The sequence below is a fragment of the Ambystoma mexicanum genome, chromosome 4p, assembly GCF_040938575.1.
Source record: "Ambystoma mexicanum isolate Mex_15411 chromosome 4p, UKY_AmexF1_1, whole genome shotgun sequence".
NCBI classification, from domain to species: Eukaryota; Metazoa; Chordata; class Amphibia; order Caudata; family Ambystomatidae; genus Ambystoma; species Ambystoma mexicanum.
The window spans coordinates 1,112,856,977-1,112,877,740 of NC_090927.1; the positions used below are offsets into that span (position 1 = coordinate 1,112,856,977).

At 44.1% G+C, this 20,764-nt stretch overlaps 1 protein-coding gene across 2 annotated transcripts in view; it reads left to right on the forward strand.

Moving 5' to 3' along the window:
* The window catches only part of RDH13 (retinol dehydrogenase 13), a 535,971-nt gene extending 519,720 nt beyond the window's left edge, over positions 1-16,251 (forward strand). For both annotated transcript variants that reach the window (XM_069606703.1, XM_069606704.1), the window contains one exon: positions 15,924-16,251. In XM_069606703.1, coding sequence (XP_069462804.1) covers positions 15,924-16,165 — 242 coding nt within the window. In that variant the 3' untranslated portion in view covers positions 16,166-16,251. The remainder of the gene's footprint in view (positions 1-15,923) is intronic.
* Positions 16,252-20,764: the final 4,513 nt, after the last annotated feature.

Below are 20,764 nucleotides of genomic sequence, written 5' to 3' on the forward strand. Positions count from 1 at the left end.
ATGTGTTTTCATCTATTTCTGTTTGCCATTTATTCTTAGGGTCCAAATAAATTTCCAAAGACTGTGTCTCTTTTTTTCTCCTCATTTCATTCCGACACATGAGAATGACAGTGACGCTAGGCACACAGCCATTCTGAAGATATACTTCCACTGCACTTTCTGATTTAGCAACGGCGTGGCTTTCTTTTACACTGTTGTTTTGTGTCATTATTTTCTTATGCCTCAATGGTTTTTTGGCTAGGGACCACAGAACTCCGTTTACCCCGTCAATGAGGGGCGACAACCTCTTCAGGCAATTTGTCCTTATGAGAAAGGGTATTTCATTGATGGATGTGATCAACACTTCCTGTCCCATCCTATGTTGCCCTATCTTTATGTCAACCTCAGTGACACCTTCGATAGGTATTTCGTTATCATTCAAGTTTTGCACAGGGCCTTTGTTTTGTCTCACCTTTGTGATTTTGTGGGGATCTCCCTTCATTGATGCTTTTCACTAGTTCTTTTGACATTATCGTGGCTTGGGCGCCCGTATCAATCATTGCAAATGTATTACATTTTTCCTCAATCGTAATAGGAGCATAGTATCTGTCTTCAACCTCCTCTAGCGCACATAAAAAGCGTGAATTTTCTGCTTATTTCAGGACTCACTTCCCTTTGCCTTTTTTACTCTTTGCTAGACAAATGGGCTTATGAAGTGACATTTTTCCCTCCTTTTTGCCCACTTAATTTTGAGTTTCTTTGTATATGCTCCTGTGTTCAGAACCCATTTGGAGTGTAGCCACTGACTGCCCCTCTGACTCGGGACTACTAGTGTTTACACTGCAACTTTTTGCCTGAATGTTTTCACAAGTGTCACATGGCATTCTTTCAACTTCTTGCGGACAACACTTGTCTGTGTTTTGCATGTGTCTGTCCTTTCTGTCTCTTGGAATATCTGGAGCTCAGAATACTACTCAGGGGACTGACTTGCACCTTCCTTTTGAGCTGCTGTTTTCTCTGTATTGAGCAAAACAATATTATGGTTATCAAGTGAGGATATACTAACTGTTGATCCTAACTTGTGGTTTCTTTTCACATTGGATGCTCTTTTTAAATCTGTTTCTCTGTTCTTTTGGTGTTTCTGGTTCATTTTCCCCTTTTTGTTCTTCATTTTCACACAACTCAATGGTCTGCTTCAACTCTAGATTGAACCACACTCTTGTTTTGTGTGTTGAAGTTCCCTGTCTCACTCTCATTTGTTTGTTTTCTTATTTTTAAATCAGTAGGCAATTCAGAACTGGTATTAAAAGGTGATTCGTGGGCTTCTGTGTTTTCATCAGTGCAGGGGCTAATAAATAGTCACTTATTGTCAGAACACATAAGATCACTCATATGGCATTCTGCACCTTCAGTTGTTGGCTGTTGTTTTTGAACTGCACATAGATTTCCTATTTGTTCAGACAACATTTTCACTTGGGCCTCTAAGTAATTAAATCTGTCCATGTCTCTGGATTCTTCTCTTTGTCACCTGGGCCAGTACTGGTTAAATTCACCCTGATTAGGCCTCTTCCTGTACCTTTCAGGAGATTGATTACTATTTGTGTTACCTCTGAATTCATGTGACACAGGAGGTGGAGAATGCGGAGTGACCATCCTTTGACCATGGTCGACTTGTGGTGGCGATTGGTTTTATTGGTGGGGGACATAGCTCATATTTTGTCTTTCATTATGTGGGAATTGTCCCCTATGCTGATTTCTATTTTCAATGAATATTTCCACATATCCTGGTCTTTCTTGGTGGCCATACACCATTGTGTTAGGGTCAAATCTACTCTGAGTCCTTAGAGTTTGGTATGGGCCATTGTACATTTGATTTTGATTGCCATTGAAATCTGACATATGGGGGCGAAATCCCACTCGGGGAGAATTACCCAGATATCTAGGGCTAATGTAAGACTCCCTAATGCTGGGATCAACTGATTGGAACATAGGAGTTTGTGATTATGTCCTCTGTGGAGGCATACCCCTTTTAATTGGGTGTCATGTTGTTTCCTGCCTGGGTTTGGGCTGATTCAAGCAGCATTTTTACAGATTTCACCTCCATTATTGCTGGTGCAGGTTCTTTAGAATTTGGTTTCGTCTCCTTACTTTTAGGCCCTTCCTCTCTCTGACCATATATCACTTCATATAGTTTTGTCCCCTGTTATTTTATCCATTCTAGTGGTTTTTCCCTGTCAAATTCACAGATTAACTGGGATACAATTTGTTTTTGGATCCCCTTTAAAGTATGCTGTCTTAAATTCTACAGAGTTAGGGTTAAAGGCAACATCAAAGCGTGAACATGCCCTTTTTAAATCCTGGAGGAACTGGCGAGGGGACATATCTGGCTTTGCAGTCATAGTACAAGCTGCTTTTTTGGCATCTTGTATAAACTGATAAGGTGAAAACTGATGTCTAACCTCTTTCGCAAAGTCCGCCCATGACACATTTTCCTGTTCATTGAGGCCCTGAATGACACTAGCAGCTGCTGAATCAAGTGTTAGGTGAAAGTACTGTCTATATTTTTCCATAGGTATCCGGAGGGCTTTAAATATATCATCAACTGTTTCTAAATGGTCTTCGATACAACAATCGCCTCCCTTTTTAAATGGTTTAATCCAAGTTTCGATAGACTTCATGATCTTGATAGGACTACATGGTGCATTCTGGTGTGCGGCATTTTGTCGCTCATTTCTAATCTCTTGTGGGCAGGAATGATTGTAATTATTTGCTGATGATTCATACCCCACCACTGGACTCTAACCAGGTCTGGCCACAGGAACAGCGGTTGGTGCAGTGTTCACTTGGACAGAGCTATGATTAATTTCAATTTCATTGAATGTAGTGCCTTGTCGCCTTTTTCCTGACATTTTAGTCTAAATATTTGCTGTTCTAAATTCTTGCACTGTCCAGGAAGTCGTTCTGCCTCATGACAGAGACCACAATTCTCATCCCTAACCTTATTAACTATTGTTTGCAACTCACATATTTGTGCTTGATGCCGGTCAAGTACCCTATCCTTCTTGTCATTCTCTTCCATCAATTTGAATATCTCCTGTTCTACAGCGTGAAATTCTTTTATCTTTTTCCATGATGTGCTCTCCAAGGGTTTTTATTTCCAAAATGGCAGCATCTTTGTCTTGGCTTATTGCATCTAAAATCCCTTTTAAGTGCATTCATTCTTGCTCACTCTCATTAAATTGTTTCTCTTTCTGAGCCAATTGAGCAGCCATATTGCTGCATTTAGATTGTAATTCCGTGTCTAACCCGTTCTGTTCTAGTTCTGCTTTTAGCTGTTGTACCTGATCAGATGCATTGTCCAAGCTGCACTGTAACTTGCTAATCACTTCAGTGTCATTCCCCTGCATTTTTGCAGATCTGTGTAACAAAAACCATAACTTAACACATAATCTGATAATGCAATTGTTCTCCTTCTTGCGGTCTGATGTTTGGAACAGCCTCATGAGGCATACCTACACAATGCTCCCTTCCTCAAAGATATTTTCAACTGCTTCTTTCTCTACTTCTGTGCAAATCATTTTCTTCCATGTTGTCACATTTTCTGAAGACCAAAATGCAAGGGCAAAAAGATTTGCCTCAAGATAGTTTGCCAGTTCAGAAAAATGGGCCTCAATTTGGAACATGGTGACACTATTGTGCGAGTCAAGTGTGCACACGGTACTGCACCACCTCACAGCACTAATTCAAATAATAAGTGCACAGAATGGCTATGCCTATAATGCAAGGCCACGCCCAGTAACTGTTTTAAAGTTTCCCAATGGCCAACACACCATATGTGTGGGATATATTTTGGGATTATACCTAACTGTGGGGTATTTTTATTATGGTGGTATTTTATGGTGGTAGTATCTCCTGTGGTAATTCGTTGGGGTATCTCTTTTTACAATGGTAGGACGGACTTCAGAATATTGTCTAACAATTGTTTTTACCATGGCTACTTACCACAACAGGTTACTGGACTTGATACACTATAGGTGGGCAACCTATAGCTTTTCCTCTCACAGTATTTTATATACAATACTGCAGTACGCCCTTGTGGCTGACCTTCAAAACATATGAATCATTGTACTAGCACTTCTGAAAACTCAATACACATAAAAACAATTTATTTTAGATTTGACCAAATGTGTTAATGTGAACTACCACCTGCAGTAAAATAGGCTTACCACCTGCTGGACCTCAGTCAATGAGCTTAGAATGACTCAGACACATAATCAAAGTACGGACTCAATTCGTTTTTAAACCTTTCGATTTTTATAGAAGGTTAAAATTCAAAAACTATCCAGACATTCGCATTATGCAGTACTACTTTACAATGGCTTACACTTGGACATGGATAAAATGCATTTCAATATGATGCTCGCACACATAAATAACTTTTTGAGTGATAAGATTCACTTACACATTTGTTGCTAGTTGGCCAGCAACAGCCTGGCGAGGATACCTTGAATGTTAGCAGATAGGAGTCTGTCGTTTATCAAAGCTCACTTCATAAATGGGAACCCACGTAAAATATAAACCATTAATTTATTTTTTTAAAACAAACATATCTCTTTTGCAAAACCTGTAAGTAGGTATTCCCCAGGCACACCACACGCACATCAATTACTATATATATTCACCTAAATCTGGTGGCGATATTCCTGTCTCAGCTTGGCATAGAGCCTGGGGTCGCGTACATAAGCACTCGCTACCAGCAAAAAGCCCTCAGCACTGGAGTCTGCCAGCTACCTGTCACCGATCTCAGCCTCAAGACTTTTCTCCCAGCTCTCGAATGTGTCTGTCTGTCCTACGCCCACTCAGCCCTTTTTATGACCTCTTGCTGCCAGTCAAGGGAGATCCTGCCCCTTCCAGATCCTACCACTGAAAACCACATGATCCCATTGTGCTTTTCCTTCCCCCACCAACTGCATTTCTGAAGCTAAATGTTACATTTATTTTTTCTGCTTTCTGCGCTACAGCAGAGCCGAATGTCGTACTGCACATTTTAATCCATTTTACAAAGCGCAATGTATTTTCCAAAAAGGCCATTTCTACATAGACTAATTTGCATTAACTGTCATGTTACATGTTACAGGGGTTATATTAGTCCTGAAATCATATACTATTTTCAACAAGCGCTCTGGATTTTCTGTGTCCTGTGTATTTCCCATCTCACGCCCCATGCATTGGCAACCATGTGCATTGAGCATTTCTGCATCTCTGTCTAAGACCCGCACTAAAAGCCACACTAAAACTAGATGTGCATGCTAACCTACTAAGCCTCAATTATACAGAGCACCCTGTTCAAAGCCCAGAGCTACTCCTACAGCCCCATTAAAGAATCTATAATTATAAAGCTGTTTCTTTTTTGTGTGCGTCTTTGGATTTCTCCTGTTCTATTAGACTCTAGGTTAATGCTAACCGAGTTTATATCAATGGAACGTAGCGGTGTGACTTCGTGGGTCAGACACGTCAAGTTCTGACTATGTAGACTTAGCTTATCTGACCTCTGGGAATGGCCATTTGCTCTGACCCAAAGATGTTTGGCGCTGATTAAGGAAGGAGGTGTAAATGAGAGTAGGAAGTCTATGGTAATGTCTTGTCTCAAACTCTCATGCGGCCAGCAATACTTGGACTGTAAGGAGAATTTTGGCATTGAACTATACCTTGATATCGTCCAACCATCGTATGCACGCTCCCTTTTTTTACCTTGAGAGCTGGTACTTTAAAAACAGCTGTATATACAAAGAATTGATCCTTAAAATATTCTGCTGCTCGTTTCATGTGTGGGGCTGCACAGGAGTCGATTCTACATATTTTATTGCTATGCTTCAAGCTTGCTGTATTAAGATCATTGTATCTTCTGCCTATATTTAGACAGCCTAATATGCGTAGGGTAGTGGATGCTTTTTACTTTTGTACTAAAAGTAAAAATCTTCAAATTCAGAAAGTGGCTAAATGCATCTGGCTTGGCTTAGAAGACTGAGAGTTCTTAAAGACATTTATAAAATAATCTTGTATTCTATTTGTTTTTATATTGTTTTAAAAACGTTTTAGATCTTTTAACGTGATGAAATGTTTCATGAATTATATTTCATAATGTAGCTTGATGTACATTTTGTAAAAAGTGCTTTGATGGTTTAATAGCCGAATAAAGCTTGTGTGATAATGATGATGACTTCTCCAGCTCCTTGGCTCACCCCTGCACTTCCCCAGATCTCCTACAACTCCTTGGGTGCCGTGCATACCTGCTTGCCTCATTCGTGTCAGTCTCTGGGGTCCCTGGACAGCTGTCTCCTTGTACGAATCCAGCAGCGATGGGGCATCTAGCGGGGTCTGCAGCCTTGCTGCAGACTAAGGCTTCTCCCCGGTTCCACGCTCTGTTCCTTCCACGTTGTATCGCTCGTCCGATTTGGCTTCCTGCTTGTCCTCTTTGGGTGGACGGCTCTACCGTTCTTGTGCCCATTAGATGCTTTCGTTTGAGCTTGAACTGCCGCTTGAACAGCTGTGCAACTCCCGCGTTGGATTGATATCCTCCTTCAAGCCAATTACGGGTGTCTGAACATTAGACCACTTGTTCAGTTGCTCGCAAGGGATCTTTGTGCTGCTACCCATCTTCCTCGTCACATACTGTCTGTCCAACTACCTGTACAATATTTCCTATTATCAATGATGTTATGAAAGTTAGTTTGGCTATATGCATTTTCAGTGTTGTTATGCATGTGGGTTGAATTATATGCATGTTTAGTGTTCTTATGCAGATCTGATTGGCTATATATATAATACTCTATACTGTCTAGGTCTTCAACATTATCATGTATGTTAATTGTACTAACGTGACAGTTATAGATGTTAGTTGTATCGAGGGAGGGGATAGTACGACTTAGCCTTGGAAGAGGGGTAAGGTGAGGTAAAGCAGGTTGATTCTGTGTTCCCTGATGATGATTGTCCTCAATCCCTTAGGGGGATTCCTTCCCCCATGTGATCCTCCTTCGGTGCACCACCCCCAGGGGGACTATTGTACTGTGGCCTACCACCCTGGCCCCATGGAAAAGGTCTCCCCCTGAGCAACAAGGGACGACATCTTCAGATTCGTCAAAGAATCCATTCTGTGCGGGCTTGGCGCTTTCTTGGGGGGAAATGAGAGTTCCTTGGCGAGCCAATCTATCAGAAGACTCCGTTCCGATAAAGTCCCAGCTGACAGAATGCATGTAATGATTTGACCAAAGGGCTAATGCAGCAGCTGTGAGGGGGCAGAAAGTCATGAATGGTGTGGGAGTCAGGCGTTGCGGTTTGGAGGACTAAACAGGGCATATTGAAATGGCAAAGAGTAAAGAAGCAGAAAGAGGAAAAAGGAGAATGGGTGGAAAGACATGAGAAAGGAGAGGAGTAAAATAACAATGGAGGGAAAGGCAGAAGAGGAGGTAAAGAGCAGTAGAACAGAGAGGAGGAGAAAAGGGGCACAAGAAAAAGGGGAAGCAAGGTGGTGAAAGGTAGAACTGAGAAAGAAAAATAGGTGGTGGTGTCAGGGAAATGAGGAGGAGAAAGGTGATGTGCAATGCAAAAGAGAGAGAAGGGGAACAGAAGGAGAGGAGGACAACAGAGGAAGGTGTGTAGCAAGAGGTGGTAGAAGAGGAAGTGACGAAAGAGGCACAGAGAATCATTAAAAGAAGGAAAATAATACAAATGAGGCAAGAAGCAGAAAGAAAGTGTCAGTGCAAGGGGTGTGAGCAGGGCTGTAGTAGGGGATGGTGAATCGTTGAGGAAAGAGAGCGACAAGGTTGGGGGAGAGAATAAGGGAGATGAGTAAGGAAGAGGAGCAAGGGCAGAACCGGAGCCAGATATCTGAAGAGGCTCAGGATTTGGTGAAGGAGGCTGAGTCTAAAATCTCTCAAGCCCTGCAACAAGGGGTTAGCTCAAAAGCCCCAAGAACCAGACGGATCCTGGTAGTTGCCCTAAGAGGTCTGTGCTGACTGGGTGTCAAACTAGCTAGGACGAGAAGCAGATACCTAGATAAGGACAAGAAGCAGACGAATTACATCCTGACAAGAAAGACTAAGTATACAAGAAAGAAGTATTGGATGTTTAAAGCTGCAAGGTCTGTTTGTGTCTCTTTATTTCCACCAGGAAGGTGGCCACTAAGGGAGAGAGGGAGGGACTGAAGTTCCATGGTCCAAGGAGTATTGATTTACATTATTCTGTTAAACCGCGCTCAAACCACCATACATCTTTAACTTGAATTGTCCTTATGAATGTAATGGACGTAGTCACAGATTTTGAGTTGTCTGCTGGCACCTCAGTCTGTGACACACCACGCTGGACCTTTCCTGCCACTTAGGAAGAAGTTGTTCTGTCCATGGCCTACATGAAGAGCAAGACAGCAGGGAGAAGAAATTCACGGGTGCAGGGTTGGTGAGTTGTAATATTAGAGAGCTGGGGAACTGTTAGAAGAGGAAAAGGAAAGGACTGTGAAGTGTGAGGAGGTGACCAACAGAAGAGTGAGGAGGAGGCAGTCTGTAAAACCTGCAGAGTTGCAGAAGATGGAGTGCAAGAGAAACCCCAGTGTATCCTGGAATGTAGAGAAAAAGAGAAAACCGAGAGTGGAAGGAAGTGAAAAGTGAAAAATTAAACCCTGAAAATGCAGGAAAGCAGACTAAAAGAGAAATCCAGAGAGAGTGGAGGAAGATGTGCAAAAAAGCTGGAAGAAGGTGTGGATAAAATGAAAACCTCGAGAGTTGAGTGAGGTGGGGAAGAAAAGAAACAACTGCAGAGTGGAGGAAGGTGGAAAAGGAGAACACCAAAGCGTAGAAGAAGGGACAGCTTACACCAAAAAGAGAAGAAGGTGAACGCGGCAACCTAGCCACAGAGAAGAAAGACTGAGGCTGTGGTCCATGAAAACACAGCAAAAGTAAATATAGAGGCAGAGAAAAAGTAGAAGTCCTGACCAAAGAGCAAGTGGAGAGAGAAAATGACATAACCTGGCCAACAAATAGGCAAAAAGAGAAAAGACTGATGGTCTGTCCAGGGAAAAGGCAAATTAAGGAAATGTGGAGGCCCTGACCAGGGAAAAGGAGAGAGTTATGTTATGTTATGTTATTTTGCATTTATATAGTGCCTTATATACAATTGGTATGGTCTGAAGGCGCTGGAAGGTTGAACGCCCTTGGGAACCGAAGTTCAGATCAGTAGAGAGAGTAGAGAGAGTCAAAGGTGCATGTGAGCACTGGTTATGTGTGCAGCTGGTGCGGTATTCGTGTAATAGCTGCTTCTTAGCGATAGGTGTGGTGGCTGAGAGATCAGCGATATGTGTTCATTCTGGCAGGATTTATCCAGACCGAATGTGGCTGCGTTAGGCCTGAGGAGAACGTCTGGCAGGGGGGTGTGTAGCCAGCAGTGTTTACATAGAATGATGTGGATTATGCGGCAGATGTTGGTATGAGAACAGTTATACCAAATGGTGTCATAGTATCTCTGTGTTCTAGTTGAGTGGTGGTGTAAAGGAGAGAGTAAGCGTGGTGGTGTGATATGATGGGTTATATGCTCTTTCATACATTCTCTGCGTTCTAAACCGTACTATGTACGTCACTTGTTTTGCTCCGTCACCCGCCCTATGCATTCACCCGGTCTACGTACTCAACCGCTCTACGCACTCATCTCCTCTATGCACTCATCCCTTCTACGCACTCATCCCTTCTACGCACTCATCCCTTCTACGCACTCTTCCCCTCTACGCTCTATGCATTCACCCGGTCTACGTACTCAACCGCTCTACGCACTCATCTCCTCTACGCACTCATCCCTTCTACGCACTCATCCCCTCTACGCACTCGTCCCCTCTATGCACTCGTCCCCTCTACGCACTTGTCCCCTCTACGCACTCGTCCCCTCTACGCACTCGTCCCCTCTAAGCACTCGTCCCCTCTAAGCACTCGTCCCCTCTACGCACTCATCCCCTAAACGCACTCATCCATTCACTAATTTTCCAAGACAAACAAAAGGAGGGTCCTGCGCAGTAACGGAGGGAGAAGACAATCCAGAAGAGTGATCAGTGCACCAACCCTGGTAAGACTTAGGGTCATGTAGGTTGAGGGGGGAATATAAAAGCAACCATTTGGACAAATCAAACAAAACACCGTAAACTATAAATCTGTGTGTGTGTCATTTCTAAGGACTTGTCACTGTCACACTGGGAAGCCAACGCATAACGAATGTCGGATAGGGAAGTACAACAAGAGACTACATGTCTTTCCTACCGTATGAAAACCTCATCACAACAGGTTCATCCCTGTTCCTCTAAAACCATGAAGGACCACATTGACACCCTCGTGCCAGCCCTTGCTGACTTTTGCAACCACTCTTTTGCCTCTGGATCCTTCCCCTCTGAAGCACTCCTTGTTCATCCTCTGCTCAAGAAACCCGCAGCTGATCCTACCTGTACGGCTAACTACCGCCTAATTTCCATTACTCCCTTTCTGGGCAAACTCCTGGAAGAACTGGCCATCTCTCAACTTAACCTTCATTCTGACTCTGTTGGCTGTCTCCATGACCACCAATCTGGCTTCAGAGCTGCCAGAAGCATGGAAACTGCTCCCCTGAATATCCGTGAGGATCTGCTCTCCAACCTTGACTCTAACATTCCCTCTGTCCTCATCCTACTCAATCTCTCATCTGCCTTTGACATAGTCAACCATACCATCCTGCTCAACCGTCTCTGTGATAACCTGGGTATCACTCATCAGGCTCTGGCCTGGCTGGCCTCTTTCCTCTCCGATCCTCCCTCCCAGGTCAAACTTGGGTCCTTCCTATCACCTATCTCCCTCTCTACTTGTGGTGTTCCTCAGGGATCTAACCTCTCGCCCTGGCTTTTCAACATATACTTGGCAACTCTCGCCCACTGCATTGCCAATTTCTGCTCAAATTTCCAGTGCTACGCTCATGATACTCGACTCATCTTCAGGCTGCCCTCGGCCACCTCCTCTCCTTCTCTCATCTCTGACTGTTTTACTGCCATTCAAGATTGGTGTTCTGCTAATGATCTCTGTCTGAACGCCAGCAAGACTGAAATCCTCCTCATCGGGACACCCTCGCCATCTTTTCCCCTCACTCTCTGGCCGGCCTCCCTTGGCCCTCCTCCTACCCCGACCCATGAGGCTAAGAACCTTGGGGTCATCTTTGATTCTACACTTTCCTTCTCTGCCCATATCTCTGAGGTCTCTAAAAAGTCAAACTTCCTACTGCACCTGCTCAGAGGTACTTTACCTTTCCTATCCTTCCCCCAGAAGCTCACTCTCTCCTTAGCTCTGGTTCTCTCTAGGTTGGATTATTGTAACAGCCTCTTTCTAAATCTACCGGCTTCTTCTCTCTGCCATCTGCAACTAATCCAGAACAGAACTGCGAGACTTGTCCTTGGCCTCAAGCCCTAGGATCGTACCTCTCCAGCTCTGAAATCTCTCCATTGGCTCCCAGTAGATGCAAGGATTAAATGTAAAACCCTCTGCATTGTCCACAAGGCTTTTTGGGGCCTGGGTCCAAAATACCTTCAGCTATCCCTCCGTAAATACCTCCCCTCTCGAGCTCTTTGCTCCTCTTCCTCTAACTCCGTCTGGGTCAGTCGTTTTTCTAAGAAACGAGCTGGGGGTAGATCTCTGTCTTCGGCTGGGGCCTCCCTATGGAACAGCCTCCCTGCCACTCTAAAACTTGAGGAAATCCATCCCAGGTTCCAGAAGCACCTCAAGACCTTCCTCTTTGCTTCTGCTTTCGCCCCTCCTCTCCCCTGCTAATCTGCTCTCTCTTGGCATCGTGCATCTGGACACCCTCTGTTCTCTGGTTCCAGGTTCCTGCTCACCCTGCCGCACTGCCTCCGGGCCATCCCCTTGCACTGGGGTCTGTATTTGTACCCATACAGCCCCCCCCTTTTTTTTGCCCCTCCTGCACTTATCCGACCCACCTTGTCTGCTGCCTTAAACCCAGCACTTGGCACTTGGCTGCACTACCACTTTTGCTGATTTTATTATTTATTTATTTTATTATGATTTATCTTGTCTCCTTTGCTCTGCACTTTCCACTTTCTCCCCCCTCCATGCACTTTTCCCCCCCTCCATGCACTTTTCCCCTCCCACTCTCCTATGCACTTGCACGTTCTCAATGTCACTCGGCCTAGTATGATCGTTGTTTTCTTCTTCCCATTCTCCTCCGTTGCCTTGTCGCACTCTGAAACAACTGTGTATGAGCGCGATATAAATAAAATATCATATCATATCATATGGCACTTGGCGGAGAGCGTGATTAGATCTTGAATACAGTTCTCAGATGATGGGTTTCTGTCTGAAATCCAGGAATTTAAAATGTGCTTCTTAGCCACAATCAAAGCATACTAAAGCCACATTCGAGACCCTCTAGAGAGGTTCACTTACAAAGAAAGAACCTAACACCTGGGTAGAATTGTGTAGCCTCAGGAGACACCTGCTTTGCAGTGGTTGTCACATACCCTGCCATTATCTGTTATACAGCGTACAAATTGCTTTTTGTATTGTTTACCGATTACAGCCAGGTTAGTCCAGCAGATCATAGTGGGTGGAAAAACTAACATTAACTACCGATCAACTAACTTGTAGCAATGTTATGATGGTGGATTTGAATATTGGATTTGTCCAAGAGTATATTCTTCACTTCTACTGGATACCTGCTAAAATCTTGACATGCTGGGGTGCTACTAACAAGTAAGTCGCTTTGTTCCCTGGCCGTTGCCGGTGGTGTTCTGCACCTCTTGGCTCATACCGAAATAACACTGAAAGTAACATTTCAAAGCAGAAATTTGTATGTATAGGTTTTCAGATCGCAGCTAAACTTGAGGAGTTTTGCTTTGCTATGCTTTTGATGCTCTGTAAAAGCTGTTTTAAAATCACTTCAGTGGAAAGCCATCAACATTTCTGTTGAATGTTATGCTCTGGAAGAAAACAGTAGCGTGGCATAAAACAGTTAAGGAACTTAGTTCAATATTCCGAATACTGTTTTGTGAACGGATATAATTCTGCATTAATCATGATGTTTAACAATTCCTTCCGTTCTATGACCAGAGGGGAGGACTTTCTTTGCTAAAACAAGTCCTTTATATTAGATCAAAATAGGCAAACCTGTGTATAATATTTCAAAGGGTCCTCACATTCTTAGGCGGATACACGCTGGGGGGCGAGGTGCAGTACTGCTCCTATATATCTAGCAATATTAACGTTTGAGTGCTCAATATCAGTGTTATAGTATTCCAGTGGTACACACCAAGGCAGGGGTTGGGTTCTGTCATATACTTAAGCTGCATAGACTACTTCAATGAACAATAGACCACTGACACATTAGCAGGTCTCAACCAGGTTATATACTGAGGAGAAGTTGCAGGGATACCAGCTGCCTATAGGAATAAGACTAGCAGTACTTAAGCAAGGTTTCTGTAATAGAGCCTGCAATCTTCTGGGCAGTGTTGTTCTACACACTTGTTGGACCAAAATAAGGTAATAGTTTCAGCAACAGTATGATCAAAAACTGGTACGTAGTGTGACAAATTGCAGGAATTTGACCCTGTGAGGCTAGAGAGGTGAGCCCGCTGTGCACTACCCTTCTAAGGGTAGAGGCAAGTGGGACCTCTTTGGGGACAAGGACTCCTGTTCCGATGGGGAACTCCCTAAAAGCCATCTCAACAATACCTCTGAGAGCATTTTCTATGGAAACATGTGTGAAGAAGAAACCAATATCTACTACTGTAAATCTCTCTTTAAACAAAATATCCCATTCAACTGGGACGGGGAGGATGATATATGGAGGAAGAGTTAAGCTATGCCAGAGGGAAAGAGGAAGACCCGGATGTATGGCGCGAAAGTCCCAAGCGTACGTCACACATAAGGAGGGAGGAGACTGGCAAAGAGAAAAGACTGTGAGTTACAAAATGAGGCTGCGACCTGCTGTAGTGAGAGAGTTGGGCGCGCAGCATCCTGTAACCAGAAAGGAGCGTGAAGTCGAATGAGACGTGCAGTGTCTTACCTGGAGGTGAGCTAGATAAGTAGTTGGGACACAGAGCGTCCTGGAGTCGAGAAAGAGAGACAGAGAGACGGAGAGAGAGAGAGTTAGAGAGAGAGAGAGTTAGAGAGAGAGAGAGAGAGAGAGAGAAAAAGTGAGAGAGAGAGAGAGAGAGAGAGAGAGAGAGAGAGAGAGAGAGAGAGACCAAAGGTGGTGGCATGACCATGAAAGACTTGTGGTGGACCAGGAGTCCCCCAAACTATGCCGAAACCCCCCCACAGAAGGAGATGGGGAAGTACCATACGACCATCCTCAACAATGACATGAAAGAAGAAACATTACAGGAGCAAGAGAAAACATGTGAATTTATTTATTTATTGGGCATTTGAAAGGTGCTTATGCATTAAGAAAACTGTGTTTTAAAGTACCCACAGGGAAGAGGGGAGGAAACACGGGAAAACAGCAAGACAATGGAATATGCAAAATACAAAACAGAATGGTCCTAATAGGCCTTTTGAACATTTGGATCATGCAAGTGCTGAGAGAGACAAGGGAGAGGGGAAGGGGATAAGTGCTAGAGGAGCTACAGAAGGTGAAGTGCCAGGGAGACAGTTGCACGACAACAGATAAGTGTAAGAGCCAGTTGCTGAGGCAACAGGTAAGTGTCAGTCAGTACCCACTAGATGGTACAGAGAACCGACCCAGAGCAGCTGGAATCCCTGGTGACGCTATCCGTAGGAGCCCCATGTAACAGGGAGAACGGGAGACCTAGAAGGGGAACAGATAATCGTTGTGGGACCAACCATGCCCGTTCCAGTCAAAGTAAAGAGACTGTGATACTTAAACCCAGAGGAGTGAATGAGAATCGTTATGAGACCAATCTCATTCGTCTTAGTCAAGATAGAGAAATCCAAATAGTGAAACCTCAAGAAGTGAATGAGAATCAATTCTGGACTAGTTAATCTTGTATCAGTAAAGTCCATGGAAATTAAATTGAAGGAGAGACTTATAAATGTTGGATAACTTTACCATGGGAGAAGAGAAGAGCAAATCTCTTTAGAGAAAATCAAGAGGAGAGCAATGGAATCCAAAAGGATAACCATCAAGAAAAGGCAAAGCTAAGCCCATTCCTGAACGAATTGTATGAACTGATCAAAACAGACACCAGAGACTATCTGAAAATTAACTATTGAAATAAAAGTTAGCAAGAAGCAAATAGACCACAGGAGAAGGGAATCATTCTCCTGTCTTAAGTTGTTATTACAGTGGGTAGTGTCAGTTAGGCTTAGTTTGGCCATACCGATTCTGTTAGGACATTCACTGACGACTGATAAGCACCTTAGCTAGTTTTGTTAGGTAGGGATGCCTTGTAGCATAGGGAAACCTGGGCATGTTTCCTTTTCTTTAATAAACCTCATAGAAAAATTACTTATCAGAGTCTGCGTCCTTCTTCTGACCCACCACAGGAGCCATATGGAGCCTACTGGCTAGTCCAGCACCTATTAGCATCTATACATATATTTCCTGCCTGTTGGCGATTTTACACAAAACGTTTACATTTTAGAGAAGTCCATAGGCTAATCATCATTGCCTGGATTAAAGAGAATTGAAAAGCTATTACCAAAACAGGGCCACTTCATTTGGCAGCGTCCAATCTAAGGTCTTATGTGCACATGGATAATCTCTGAACTCTGAACTATAACATTTGAACATTTAATTTAAATGGTTGTCTTCAAGTAGTAATGAAGGAAGCAAGAATATGAACATGCATGTTTGTATCTAATAAATGTAAATATTTCAGTGGTTTTTTGTGGACTAGACCTAGAATTTTCTGAACTTGATCACTTTTTAATCAAATGACTGTTATATTCACAAAGACCTTTAAAACATTTCAGGTCCATTGTTTTGGGTCCTTGTGAAATCCCCAAAGGAAGCTGCCCAACCAAGCATATACCTAGCAGTGGCACAAGAGATGGAAGGAATATCGGGTAAATATTTTGATGGGCTAAAAGAAAAACAGCCAGCTGCAAAAGCCGAAGACCAAGAAACTGCAAGGCTCCTGTGGGAAAAAAGTGCAGAACTTGTACATCTGAGTGACACAATAGCTACTCATGTAACAGGAGAAATTGTGAAGTGAATAACGTGTAAACGTTTGTTGCGTTCATTTAAGTGTCATTGTGTTTTTTCAAAATTAGTAACAAAATTAAAAGTTTAATAATTAAATGATTGACTCTTTTCTTTCCTTCTGAATATGTCTGTCTACATATCCCTGTCATCTATCAAATATTTTCTTTGTTAATTCAATGTGTTCAGGACACATATGCTAGTGTAGCATAGTGCAGGCAAATTGCAGAGACATCTTCTTTATTTTTGTTTGATAGATTAGTTTTCACATTATTTTCAAATACATCCCCTGTGAGCTGCCAGAATCATAGCCCTCTTGAAATAAAATAATGAAGGTTAATGTATAATTTTCAACTGTATTTCTTATGTTTCTGCTTCTCTCTTGATAATTGCAGGATTACATGTAATGTGTATGTGATGTTCATGCTGGTGAAGTTTTTAGCAGACATGCTGGCTGCAGTGGCTGCTTGGTAGGTCTGCCCTGACCTTTCCACCTTGGAGTTCCGGAGGTTTCATTAAAAGGGTCTCCTGTTTAGGACAGATGGTTCGGGATCTTCCCTTCGCAAAATACATCTTCATGTAACTTAGAGTATGCAAATAGAAGTCACATCTACAAGCTTGCATATATTGAGTTGCACTGTTGAATGGCCATTCAACATGCCGGAGCATTTGAATCATGAAATAATGCTTGGCATTTCTCTTGCTGCCTGTCTATAATCAACACTCCGTGCTCCCTCTATTCTTGGGAGTGGAGCTGCCCCTATCACCATCTTCTCTTCTAGGGTGTTTTCCTCTCTCGCTTTCATCCACATTTTCAGTTTTCTCTTTCTCTGCACCATCTTCCATTTTCCAGGTTTTCGCTTTTACTTCACCTTCCTGTCCTGGGAAATTGGTCCCTGCGACATATATTCTTAAACGTGTTTCCTGGCTTTGAGGTCCTAATGATATCATTCCCAGTTCCTTTTGACAATGACTGGAAGAGCCCATTCCATCTGGCTATCCCTAGCCGGAATCACATGTTAATTTTTTTTTCTGTCATCAATTTAGTCAAAATAAGGCTAGATGGTCTGAATCACTGCATGCATAACACCATACACTTTTGGGAATTCCCTTCTGGTAGGTCCTAGAGCTTGGTCGAACTATTGGCCAAAGGGGATAGAGTCCATACCAGTGATCAACTTTTTGTTGTTGTTGGTTATGAGGGCAACATCAAGTGGATATGTTTCTTGGTGATGTTGGATCCAGACTTAAATGTCTGGGTAGGCTGGTGCAGCTCCTTGCACTCATCAAAGGATTAACTTGTCCTTGAGCCTTATTAAATGGAGAGGTACATGATCTTTTCAGATGGCTTTTTTGTGACATTTGAAGTTTACTAAAGCTGGTATCTCATTCTGGAATAACCAAGCAGGAAACAAATGTTCCTGTATAATACAGGTATTCATATATAGACACGTCTAAGCTTGGCATTGTCCCAAATGATGAAATAGGTGTAATCATCTTCCCAGTCAAGAGTTTTGTCTGACAGCCTCCTGTGACGTTTCAACAAATTTTGAGGGGTGAAGCACAAGGACTTCCAACATGAGAAACTTGCAGTACAAATCTGAAGATGGCCACCAGAGGTGGAGCTTAGGAGGAAGAGTGTCATTGGCTGGGGCAGTATGACTGAAAAGTGACAAGATAAGCAGCTTTTAGCTTAAACCTAAACTGCTTTAAATTTACTGAGGCGTCCCCGCCTGACGACAGGGAATATTCATGAGCATGTGAATCCATGCAAGACCCATGCTGCAGAAGAGAAGTTACAGATAAGTAACTAGTTCCTACTTTGAAGCCAGTTCTTAGAGGGAAGCTAAATCTTAATGTCATCCCTATCCTTAATTGAGGCTTTTATGGAGGATTTATCTGGTCTGTTCCTCATTTTCCATTTCTCCCAGTTGGTTCCTTCTGTCGTGGGAAGTTTGGACTCTATTATTGGGCTCATTTTCCAGAGGTGCTTTCTTTTGAGTTTTCAGTTGATCATGTTGACATGGAATCAAAACCTTTCTGTAATCCTCGAGAGTTGAGTGAGCTGGGGAAGAAAAGAAACAACTGCAGAGTGGAGGAAGGTGGAAAAGGAGAACACCAAAGCGTAGAAGAAGGGACAGCTTACACCAAAAAGAGAAGAAGGTGAACGCGGCAACCTAGCCACAGAGAAGAAAGACTGAGGCTGTGGTCCATGAAAACACAGCAAAAGTAAATATAGAGACAGAGAAAAAGTAGAAGTCCTGACCAAAGAGCAAGTGGAGAGAGAAAATGACATAGCCTGGCCAACAAATAGGCAAAAAGAGAAAAGACTGATGGTCTGTCCAGGGAAAAGGCAAATTAAGGAAATGTGGAGGCCCTGACCAGGGAAAAGGAGAGAGTTATGTTATGTTATGTTATTTTGCATTTATATAGTGCCTTATATACAATTGGTATGGTCTGAAGGCGCTGGAAGGTTGAACGCCCTTGGGAACCGAAGTTCAGATCAGTAGAGAGAGTAGAGAGAGTCAAAGGTGCATGTGAGCACCGGTTATGTGTGCAGCTGGTGCGGTATTCGTGTAATAGCTGCTTCTTAGCGATAGGTGTGGTGGCTGAGAGATCAGCGATATGTGTTCATTCTGGCAGTATTTATCCAGACCGAATGTGGCTGCGTTAGGCCTGAGGAGAACGTCTGGCAGGGGGGTGTGTAGCCAGCAGTGTTTACATAGAATGATGTGGATTATGCGGCAGATGTTGGTATGAGAACAGTTATACCGAATGGTGTCATAGTATCTCTGTGTTCTAGTTGAGTGGTGGTGTAAAGGAGAGAGTAAGCGTGGTGGTGTGATATGATGGGTTATATGCTCTTTCATACATTCTCTGCGTTCTAAACCGTACTATGTACGTCACTTGTTTTGCTCCGTCACCCGCCCTATGCATTCACCCGGTCTACGTACTCAACCGCTCTACGCACTCATCTCCTCTATGCACTCATCCCTTCTACGCACTCATCCCTTCTACGCACTCATCCCTTCTACGCACTCTTCCCCTCTACGCTCTATGCATTCACCCGGTCTACGCACTCAACCGCTCTACGCACTCATCTCCTCTACGCACTCATCTCCTCTACGCACTCATCCCTTCTACGCACTCTTCCCCTCTACGCACTCTTCCCCTCTACGCACTCTTCCCCTCTACGCACTCTTCCCCTCTACGCACTCATCCCTTCTACGCACTCATCCCCTCTACTCACTCATCCCCTCTACGCACTCATCCCCTCTACGCACTCATCCCCTCTACGCACTCATCCCCTCTACGCCCTCCACCCCTCTACGCCCTCCACCCCTCTACGCCCTCCACCCCTCTACGCCCTCCACCCCTCTACGCCCTCCACCCCTCTACGCACTCCACCCCTCTACGCACTCCACCCCTCTACGCACTCCACCCCTCTACGCACTCCACCCCTGTACGCACACATCCCCTCTACGCCCGCATCCCCTCTACGCCCGCATCCCCTCTACGCCCGCATCCCCTCTACGCCCGCATCCCTTCTACGCACTTCTCCCCTCCACTCATTCATCCCTTCTACGCACTCATCCCTTCTATGCACTCATCCCCTCTACGCACTCGTCCCCTCTACGCACTCGTCCCCTCTACGCACTCGTCCCCTCTACGCACTCGTCCCCTCTACGCACTCGTCCCCTCTAAGCACTCATCCCCTAAACGCACTCATCCATTCACTAATTTTCCAAGACAAACAAAAGGAGGGTCCTGCGCAGTAACGGAGGGAGAAGACAATCCAGAAGAGTGATCAGTGCACCAACCCTGGTAAGACTTAGGGTCTTGTAGGTTGAGGGGGGAATATAAAAGCAACCATTTGGACAAATCAAACAAAACACCGTAAACTATAAATCTGTGTGTGTGTCATTTCTAAGGACTTGTCACTGTCACACTGGGAAGCCAACGCATAACGAATGTCAGATAGGGAAGTACAACAAGAGACTACATGTCTTCCCTACCGTATGAAAACCTCATCACAACAGGTTCATCCCTGTTCCTCTAAAACCATGAAGGACCACATTGACACCCTCGTGCCAGCCCTTGCTGACTTTTGCAACCACTCTTTTGCCTCTGGATCCTTCCCCTCTGAAGCACTCCTTGTTCATCCTCTGCTCAAGAAACCCGCAGCTGATCCTACCTGTCCGGCTAACTACCGCCTAATTTCCATTACTCCCTTTCTGGGCAAACTCCTGGAAGAACTGGCCATCTCTCAACTTAACCTTCATTCTGACTCTGTTGGCTGTCTCCATGACCACCAATCTGGCTTCAGAGCTGCCAGAAGCACGGAAACTGCTCCCCTGAATATCCGTGAGGATCTGCTCTCCAACCTTGACTCTAACATTCCCTCTGTCCTCATCCTACTCAATCTCTCATCTGCCTTTGACATAGTCAACCATACCATCCTGCTCAACCGTCTCTGTGATAACCTGGGTATCACTCATCAGGCTCTGGCCTGGCTGGCCTCTTTCCTCTCCGATCCACCCTCCCAGGTCAAACTTGGGTCCTTCCTATCACCTATCTCCCTCTCTACTTGTGGTGTTCCTCAGGGATCTAA